We start from the raw sequence: 10,540 nt of genomic DNA, 5'->3' as shown, positions 1-10,540 counted from the left end.
TTATGTGATATAATTGATTTGTGATGTTGTAGGTGGTCCATTTGAGGTGATCAAAGTGTCTCTGAAGTTAATAGCACTTGGTATTATGAGTTGGATACCTTTGCGTGTGTTTTGAGGTGAAAAAAAATCAATTTGAGTTTAGGTGGCCATCTTTTAAACGAATGATTATTAGAGTGTGAGACCGGTATTATTAGTTAGAAGGCTCGAAGAACTTTGTGTGGACATTTGAACCACTCAAATTGGACGTCAGATGGTGAAATGGTGCACTCTGAAAGTTTGGAGTGCTGTCATAAAAGTAAGTGTGCGCTGCAGCACAAGTGCCATTCAAGGGACACATTCGTCTATGCCATCTGCTACGGCGGGTGTGGCTTACGCCATAACGAACGGGCTAGAATTTGAAAAATTTTCAGATGGTTTCAGCTTTTTTTGAAGTGATTTTAATTTCCATACTTTAGTTATCATATTTAATCGATTTTGAACTATGATTTGAACTCAAACAACATTTTTAAAAAGAGTTTTTCTTGAGATCTTATTGTTTTAAATTAATTATCTTTTAAAACGTTTGGGCTGTGATAATTTCTTCTTGGGATTTTATCTAATCCTGATTATCACAACAGCATGTAAAAGTATTGTTCTGATAATGTCAAGGCGAATATTACAAATAGGCTTGAATATTAAAACATATTATTTTTTATGATTTGTCATGAGTGATGCTAAATCACTATGTGTACTTAAAGTGCCAATCAATAGATTATGAGTGATATTAAATCACCGGAGGTTTCAATACTGATTATTTTTCTCTTATCCAAAGGTACTTTCTTGGAGAAATTTCTATTCAAAAAATAAATATAACAATATAACCCAAAATATCAATCCTTTTATAAAAGAAATTAATTAAAAGAATTTTAAAAAAATTAAATAATAATAATTTGAATTTTGCGGACTTTGATTTTCATCACAAAGTATGTAGGTTCTAAGTCTTGATCTTATATCAAGTTTTCTTGTGTAAATAAATAATTTATTTTTATTTTTTATCTTTATTTTTGCATGTGATTAAAGAGTAATTAAGATATTATTAAAAGGTCAATTACTTTACTAATCAATTTAGGGTAACTATTTTTATGAACAGGTGTTATGAGGTGCTTAATATTTTTTCTACATACAATCAATTCTCGAATTTTTTTTGCAAACCATCGTTTTTTATTATATAGTTTTTTAAAATTTTTTAAAAAAATTGGTAACAACTCTCATTTTTCCAACGGTTATTGACTATTTTTCTCTTTGAGAAAGTCACAATTTGAGTGTGACAAATGCCTTATGTCTTTTTAATAGAGGGAATAGTGTATTTAGTTAAATTTATCATGCAGCACTAATTTTTCTTAAAAAACACTAATATTTCAATTTTTATTTATTTCCAATTTATAAATATTTTTGAAGATTCGCAACCAAAAACAACGCAGGGAGAGGATAACAAGATCAAGGGAGACTGGATGAGTGACGTATGCGGAGCGGGAAAGTGGCAGCTATGGTTTTTACTTTCTAGCATTGGAGAAGGGGCCAATGACCATACTGTATAACTTGATATATATATATTTTTTCCTGCCAGCAATTTTGATAATGGTTATTTTATTGATGTCAAACATACTATCGGTCTATTTTGTTAGAGTTAATTAAAGTGGTGAGTGACAATACAAATTTCATTATATATTTTTTAATGTTTAATAATTGAATTAATGATATTAATATAATATTTGCCCCTTCAAGTTAAGGCCCTCTTCACCTTACAATTTTTTTTTTTTGTGGTTTCAAATCTTTCAATACCCTGAAGTTACATCAGATTTCCACTGATCTTAATCGAGCCGTTTCCCTTTTTTTGTTTGACAAAAAAGGGACTCAGCTTATTCAAGAAGTCTGCTGAGTAATGCACTGCATTCATTCCCCACAAAAAAGAAAGAAAAAGAAAAAATCTACCCGCCAAAGAAGCATTAAAAAAAAAAAGGATAAACATGATTTTTAATTTCTGTATTTTATTCGCATTTTATTTTTAATCCTTATACTTTTTTTAGTGTTTTAAGTCCTTATACCTTTATTTTTTATTGTTTTCAATCCCTCTATGAACAAGGTATAGGGACTTTAGAATAATTCAAAAGAATTAAAGATAAAAGTGTAAGAATTTAAAATATTAAAAAAAATATATGAATCAAAAATAAAATGCAATTAAAGTATATGGATAAAAAATTATGTTTGCCAAAAAAAACAAAATGATGACAAGCATGTCTGGTTGACCATCCGATTTGGCTAGGAAGTCTTACTAGAGATCATTGCATTCTTAAAGTATGGTGGTGAATAAATGAAATGTTGAACAGTTAGAGAACTTCTACATTAACTCAATATACTACATAATTCATGTTTTATTCAATAAAAATATAATATTTAGATAATGTTAAATATAAATTAATTTTTTTATTAATGATGATAAAGAAAAAAAAGAAAAAAAATTAAATAAGCATTCTCTAATTAAAAAAATCATTAAAAATAATGGTGTAAAAGATTTTATTTCATTGAATTGGTACAATTTTATTAAATAAAATATAAATGCTGTGATATATTACATTCATACAAGAGTTTCTTGAATTGTCATTGGACTTTTTATGGATCTTTTAATGTTAAGTTTTTTTTTTTAAACAAAATTAGTAAGAAGATATTTTAACATTTTCGTATGAAAATATATTTGAATGCTTTACTATTTTTCGTTCAGTTAAATAAATTCTAATTGAGATTTGAGGAAAAATTAGTGTTATATTTGTTATTAATTTTATATTTATAAACAATAGTGCTTATAACTTAAATTTTGAAATACTCATATTGATGATCAAGAGATCGTGGCGCTTAATGTGACCTTTTAAACTTGTTCTAACTTCCTTTCACAGATTGAGATCATACTTTTCCTTTTTAGATCAATATTGTATAAGATATTTCAAGACGCAAAATATAATTAAGACTCTCTCAAAACATTTCAAAATCAAAAGATTTTGAACCCTAAAAAAAGACGACTTATAAATGTCAGATGTAACTTTCTATACATCATCTCTACAAACAACTAAATTGAATTAATTTTATTGCCATGTTGCTGGACTTAAAACTAACATACAATAATAGTAAAAAATTCTTCAAGATCACTTGTTACCATAGTTGATTTTGGAAGAGAGACTTTAATATAACCTTCTTTACGAAATACGTTGGTAAAAATTATACTGTGACCAATGACATAAAAAGGGGAAGCTTCCCAATTAGATCTTGATTGCTGTAGTTGTTTACAGTACAAAGACATGCATGATTATTAATTGGCAACGTGGAAGTAAAAATGAGCCTCCAGGTCCAGTCTCCAGTTCCATGCTTTATTTCAAATCATAAACTGCAACAAAAGGCATGAGAACACTTCCAATCCAGAGCTTACCATCCCTCTCTTCCACTTCACTCACAGCTCTAACAACTTTTCCCTGACTATCCTCCAATATCTGCAGAAGCTTACCCTCAGGACTATACTTAACAATTACTGCGTGGACCCTCAATCCCATCTGAAGTAAGTATTGAATCCTTGCTGGAATAGGAAGCTTGAGTATGAAGTTTCTGACCTGTGGGTAATGTCCATTTATGTAACTGTACATAGACCTTCTACAATGAACAGCCACCCAAAAGTCTCCATCTTCATTGACTCTCACATTGTCGGGGAATCCAGGAAGAATTGCTAAAACCTCTGAAGTCCCAGCTTTGTCGCCTTTTAGCCAGAACTTACGTAACCTAGAGAATGAGAGAGGAAGAAGAAACTCTGGGGTCAGTAATATGAACATGAATTCCGATTTAGTTCCGAACTCTTTGAATCCAGTGCAAAATCCCCCATTGTCAAAAGCATTCGCTCTATATATTGCGCCTTTATAAAAACTCTGTGCCAGGTTTCCCAACAGAAGTCACTTTATCTATTGCACCTATATAATATTTGACTCAACCTCAAAATATTTGGTTCTCGAAAAATTGAATTTTATCGTTTTGGAATCTTGGAAAGATGAAATCAGAATGAAGTCATCCTCCTGAACGATTACAAAAGTGGGGGAAAAAATCCCCTTGATTATTGAATTGATAATCACGCCTTTTTTTCAACAAACGAAAATGGGGCTTTGCTTATTGCTTTAGTTTTACAAAATGATGACCTAACATCAGGTTCACGTCATTTGAAAGAAAAGCTTATCAAGGTAAATTGTCTGTGGTAATAGCATGTAACTCAAATGTGAAATAATCATCAAGCTCTCTGACCTAGGATGATTAATAAGTGTTAGACTAAATAATGAAAAAAAATATATTTGTAGCAATGACAGCCTAAAATCATTCAGATTCCATACCTACACACGGACATGGATCATACATATGTAAATTTATAAAAGACACTAGACCATATATATAGAGAAAGCAGGAGTCGCTAAATAATAGTTTCACCTGCCAATAGACCCTTCACAGAAGACAAAAAAGGAACCATCCTTGCTTAAGGAAATGCCATTGGGAAATTGAACATTCCTGACAAGAACAGTGGTTTCCTCTGTGGCGGGGTTGTATTTCAAAACCCTGCCACTATTCTCGCCAGAGAATACCAGCTGAATAAAATTCCTACAAAAAATCCATGTCAGAACCAAGAATTCAAGACTGGGAAGAAATTAATAAGCAGCACAACAGAATTCTGAGCTCAGAATTCTAAATATTTTCCACAACTTTCAACAAGCTCAGAATTCTAAATATTTTCCACAACTTTCAACAAGCTTCCCAATGTGAAATTCTTTTTGTGCTCTGATGAGTATCAGCACATTGGCATTCGATGTTTTACCCAGAAAAATGATATCAGACATCAATGTTATTCCAAGTGGTCGCAGGAGTCTTAGCCACAATGTATCATCTCTTTGTAGCTTTCTGTTTTGGGAAGAAAAGCCACCCCATAAATTAATACTCATCATTAGATTTATTTTCGTTAACTATTGGCAAGAGTATGGCAGTCCCCAACCAACACATATTATTCATACTAATTAAACGGTGGTAAACAAAATTGTCACCCACCCACCCACACCCACACACACACACACACACACACACACATCATATATAAGCACAGGACAAGGGGAATTGCGGCAGTAATAAACTATAATCAATTGCGCAGGCATCTTTCAGCATGTTCTATTTGAAAACTTTTCTTATTTCCAGAATCATGACAATCAAAAAAGGTGCAGTCTCAGCAACCAGCAACTAAAAAAATTGAACAATACAAGCCTACCTCCTTGGATATTTAGTGCTGCTATCTGTGAAATAAACATTTCCTTCTGCATCAACATCCACATCGTTAGTAAACCTGAGAGGCACTCCTTCAGCCTCAGTTGTAAGAGACGTTGCCAAACCACCCTCAGGCCCCACCTTCATGAGCCCAAAATATGCATCAGCGATGTATAAATCGCCTGTTTTCTTGTCAAATCTGAGTCCCAAAGGTCTTCCGCAGATGTGCTCATTCTTCACATAACTAAAGGGTGTAGCAGATGGTATAGGATTGCATATTTCTGACCTGTATCCGAAATGTCATATTCTTAAGCCATGGGAAGGAAGACTTGGATGCGTTGTGCTCATTAAACTTTGATAAGAATAAGAGACTACAATTTGGAAGGTCAAAGTCAAAATGAAAGGGGCTCAAAGAATTGCTCTTAAATATTCATTATTCTGTAAACTATCTCAAACGAAGATGAGAAGAGTACTGGGTTGTGAATACAGTTCTGGTAGATTTTAAAATTTGAGAAAACATAATCATTCATCCCTGTAATTTTATTATCTTTTGCTTTTAACACTGGAAACACTGAAACTATAAGGATATGAACAACAAGCGTCACCCACTCTTGTTGAAACTATGGGGACCGATGGTTGTGTTTTCCCTTAAAATTTAAATGAATTGTCCACTTGTTCACCTTTCTTTCTCAATAATCTCATTTCACCACTTGATTACAGCAATTATTCATTGTACAAAATCAGCGAATAATTCTCTCTTGAAGAGTTAGAATTGAAAATAACAAATCATTTCTATCTGTCTGCAGTATTGATAAAAAAATGGAATTCTGAAATCTAAAAATATAATATAAATGAGACATCTTAATCTAAGTGGTATCATGTATCACACCAATAACAACAAATCTCTACTTACCACATAGTTGATGAATTCAATTGTCTAGCATTTGAATTCTAATAAGCTTGCACAAAGACCACGGACAGAAAGACCACACCGCCGTTGTAGTCAAAACCAAAATTGAAAAGAAACAAAACAGTTGTAAACAATGGACGAAAACTATTTCACAGCTAATAACATGACAAAGTAATGATTCACCAAAGGTGCCATACAGTTATTTAGGGAGAAAAAAAAACAAAAAATAAATCCTGCTTTAAATAGGGACTTAAAGTTTTAAAATCCATTTCCAAGAATTCAAAATTTAGCTATTGAGGTAGAAGAGAGGGAGAAAAATTCAGACCTGTTGGACGAAGTATAAGCAAAATCAGTCCAAGAGTGACCATTCCAGAACAAGATTCTCCCATCAGCGACGCCCGTGTAAGGCCCGCGTCCAAGAGGGTCAAAGGCAATGCTCTCAGGTCCCTGAACTTGATTCAAAAACTTAATCTCCGACTTCTGCAATAAGTTTTCTTTGTCAACGTCCGCGGGGACATCGGACCAAGCCGGCAAGTCGATTTTGCGGGCTTCGAACTCCGGGAAGCCGGCGATGGGGCTGTGCCCAAAAGGATCTAACCCACAGTAGAGAGCAATGAGGAGAAAGAGAATGGCAAGAGCTCCAGCCAGTGTCATCGCATAGAACTGAAAGCTTCAGTCCAGGGGTCGGCGGAAATTACAATTGCAAGCACCAAAGAAACAAGGTTTTTAAAATGTTGAGCCAGAGAGTCAATGCAGAAAATTATAAAAGAAATATTTTTTTCAGCGAGGAAGGTAGGACAAGAAGACGATGTCACCTTATCTAATTTTGGAGTTTGGACTGCGAGAGTGGTAGGTGAGCCATTTCGCTGGGATTGTTGGGAGTTAGCAGTGGGTAGAGGTTGAAGTGTCAATTATGTCCTAGGAATTGGATTATCTGACATTGCTGTCCTCAGCTTTCCCTTTCAGGCTCAATTTACACACAGACCGTTCTGTTCATTCAAGAGTCCACCTGTTAGAATCCCCGCGAACGAGCAAACAACAAAGCAAATGCAACTGTGAAAGTGTGGCGTCATTGGCCCGGAGAATATGTTGTGCGATTCATCACTGCCTCGAGCTGTGTGTTGTGAACCTAAATCCAACCAAATGTGTATAGCGTATGTTTGAATTAAAAAATTTATAATTAAAATTAATAAATTAAAGTTAAAAAAAAAGTAACATGATTTATATTTAAATATTTTTTAAAAAAAATTAGTCAAATAAATTAAAATTTATTTAAATGATTTGATTCAAAAGTCAATTGAAATGTTTAATGATAAAAATAAATATAAATTTTTTTATATATTTTTTAACTAATTAATAACTAAAAAATATTAAATTTACAATTACAACTAGTAAGTAAAAAATCTTTTAAACATTTAAAATAAAAAAAAGAGAGAGAAAATATAAATCAACAGATCTATCAGAAGGCAACATGAAAGTAAAAGTTAGAAATCCTAATTTTGGTAAAAAAGTTTATTCAAACTCTAATTGAATTTAAAAAATTTTTACAATTCAAATGAGGTTTTTAAAGTTTTTTTTATCCTAATCTCAGTGATTCATTTTAACTTACGTTACAAAGTAATCCAAACATGCTAGTGTATGAAATTCCAAAATCACACCACACTCGTTGCACTTTCCCGCGTTTAGAAAATCGGTGTTCAAGTTTGTTGACTTAGAAGCCCAATTTTCTTCTGCGGAGGCAAACCATATATTTCTTTCTCTTTCTTGGGCCAGGCCTGTAAATATGAGTTTGAGTGGGACGATAAAGATTGGGCACCCCAAGTTCCTGAAAAGCCATTTTCCGTACGTCCAGCTTCACATGGCTTTGCCAGCAAGATGGGGTCGGAGCTAGTCCCTCAAAGCAATCAAGATTTGAACTTCTATTTGGAGATTTAATGTCTAGCAATACTTTAAACGTGATTATTTTTAATATAAAAATACCTGTGAGTTTTAAAAAAAAAAAACTTCACATGACTCTCTCTTTTACATTTCTCACCGAACTTAATTTGAATTAGTCAAAGCCGTTGATTTTAACACATGATTGTTTATTACCAAAGGAAAAGAAAAGGAATGAAAGCACATTGTTATGTATACATGTGTTTGCAGGGGGTGCATTTGGATTTTAGGCCAATCTGAAAAGCGTGATTTTGTTTAAACATTTAATATATGTTTGGTTTTTAGTTTACATCTAATAGGAATTCATTTGAAAGATCCAATTATTTATTTAATTTGGCAAAAACATATCTAAAATGTGATTTTAATGTATTTTTGAGGGTTGCCCTAACATTCATTTAAATGTCAGGAATTCTTAGATTTTTTTTTTTGTTGGCAAAGGAATTCTTAGATTTTGTTACCCTACTTGTTTTTGCTTTCTTTCCATCTTATTGCGCTTATAATTTCTCTCTCAAAAGAAAAATAATCGATTTTGTCTATATGCATATCATGATCGCATTAAAAATAAAATACTGAATTAGTTTTATATGCGTGAGTGTGCATAAAAACTTGGGAGAGTGACCATTAAATTCTAAGGGATAATTTTATCCTGTAAAGTCCCAACAAATTAAATTTTAAAATATAAGATACTCCCTTAGATAATATGATACACTGGAAAAGGCTCAAATGCCTTCAATAACTATAATACTCTCCTCGTTTCAAATTTTAACACACTTTTAAGTAAAATGGCACATATCATAAAAATACATTAAATTAGTTTTATAATTTTATTTTTTTAAAATAAAAATATAAACTTTTAAAAATAACCTTCATTATTGGTAAGAAAAATGTTAAAGAGAGAAAATATATAAAAGCAATAATATTAAAAAAGTATCATTATTGAAACTTAATTTTTATCAAAGTGTCTTATAGTTTTAAATATCAAATCTCTTTCAAAAATGTTTTGTAATTTGAAGTAGAGGGAGTTTAAAATTTTAAATAATACAAAAATTTGCAACTCTTCCTATCAGATTCACAACTTGATTTATTAATTTAATTTATTTACAAACACAACATATGTTAACATTGAATTTTAAAATTATTTGCAACTTTAACGAGAATAGATTAGAGCAAATTTCCAAGGTCCCAAATTCCCTGGGCTCATTTTCCTCACCATTATTCACTTCACTTCTCCCGTCAACATCCTCCAGACTCTGCTTGGTGTGTCCTCCTCCCTTCGATATCTATGGCCCCCTCCGACCTCCTCTGGCCCTTACATTCACTGTCATGTGTGACTGATAATGACATTAGTTAAATAACTGATCTTATCCTCCTCAATTCTTTTCAAGATTATACAGATTCGATATCTGTGTCGGTAAAATTTTACATAAAAATCAATGTAAATTTTACAAAATTTGGAAAATGAACACATCATACAGTCAGAAGAATATCACCTGATATAGCATCATATATTCCATACGCGTATCTGTACAATATGGATGCTTAAAACGTACTTTTAACACGCAAATATATGAGAGAAAAATCAGGAAAGAATAAAAGAATATTAATAATTATAAAAGAAAGAAAAAAGATCAGTTGATTCGTTTGGTTAGGGTTAGAGAAGTCTCCGACAATTATAATCCAACAGAGATGACGACTTATCGTATATTGAAAGATACCTAACATTGACGTATCATTAACCAGAAGTCTCTCCCGTCTTTGTTTGTCTCCGCGAATCATTCTATCAAGTGCCTCCACTCTAATTACTATCTATTTATTCGATTTCTGACAAGTGACTACTCTCTCACGCGCAAATTAAACCGGGTCAGGATACATAAAATTGATTTACCTGTATAATATTAATTAATTGACTATAGAAAATATATATATAGATGTGATTTATTTGCGATGTATCAGTATTTTCGGATTACTGTTCTGAGCTTTAATTAATCAAATGAGATGAGCATTTTGAATATATTGATAGAGTCTAGTTTTGTTTCTCTTTTTCTTAAGATCGCCGATAAAATCACACATATTATATTGATACGCACTCTGTTAAAAGTTTCCTTGTGTGCTTCAATCAAATTAATAGCCTCAACATATTCCCATCGTTGATAATCACTTTAAGAATTGAAAACTAAATTTTAACTTTATATCTCTGTATGACTGCTGCATGGATAGTAACTTTTTAATCATATTCTTATTCATTATAATGGAGATTTATAAAAAGAATAAAAACACTCTTTGAAATCAATTTTACAGACGTCATATTTTCGCATATGTACCTATCTGATATTTTTGTTTTTGTTTTTTTTTTGGGGTTTTCCAGGTGTAATTGGTTTATTTGAA

At 32.0% G+C, this 10,540-nt stretch overlaps 1 protein-coding gene across 1 annotated transcript; it reads right to left on the bottom strand.

The window, feature by feature from the left end:
- Positions 1-3,264: 3,264 nt before the first annotated feature.
- On the bottom strand, positions 3,265-7,247 carry LOC129312332 (protein STRICTOSIDINE SYNTHASE-LIKE 3). Its single transcript, XM_054954882.1, has 4 exons — positions 6,546-7,247; positions 5,315-5,596; positions 4,492-4,659; positions 3,265-3,801 (listed from the first exon to the last, which is right to left on the bottom strand). Exons 1-4 carry the CDS (start codon positions 6,872-6,874, stop codon positions 3,399-3,401), a joined length of 1,182 nt encoding a protein of 393 aa, XP_054810857.1. The 5' UTR covers positions 6,875-7,247; the 3' UTR covers positions 3,265-3,398.
- Between the last annotated feature and the right edge of the window lie 3,293 nt (positions 7,248-10,540).

Source organism: Prosopis cineraria, unplaced genomic scaffold (assembly GCF_029017545.1).
Source record: "Prosopis cineraria cultivar Desert tree isolate PC_DT_omini unplaced genomic scaffold, ASM2901754v1 PC6, whole genome shotgun sequence".
Lineage (NCBI taxonomy): Eukaryota > Viridiplantae > Streptophyta > Magnoliopsida > Fabales > Fabaceae > Prosopis > Prosopis cineraria.
Note: the sequence above shows the minus strand (reverse complement) of the source record. Positions and strands in the feature narration are given on the sequence as shown.

What these genes read in the sequence shown, in the direction of transcription:
- LOC129312332 (XM_054954882.1), bottom strand. Translation starts at nt 6,874, where the DNA reads ATGACACTGGCTGGAGCTCTTGCCATTCTCTTTCTCCTCATTGCTCTC. An exon ending in GCTTATACTTCGTCCAACAG is followed by an intron (nt 5,597 to 6,545) that starts GTCTGAATTTTT and finishes TTTCGGATACAG; the next exon opens with GTCAGAAATATGCAATCCTA. An exon ending in TGTGAAGGGTCTATTGGCAG is followed by an intron (nt 3,802 to 4,491) that starts GTGAAACTATTA and finishes CTCATTCTCTAG; the next exon opens with GTTACGTAAGTTCTGGCTAA.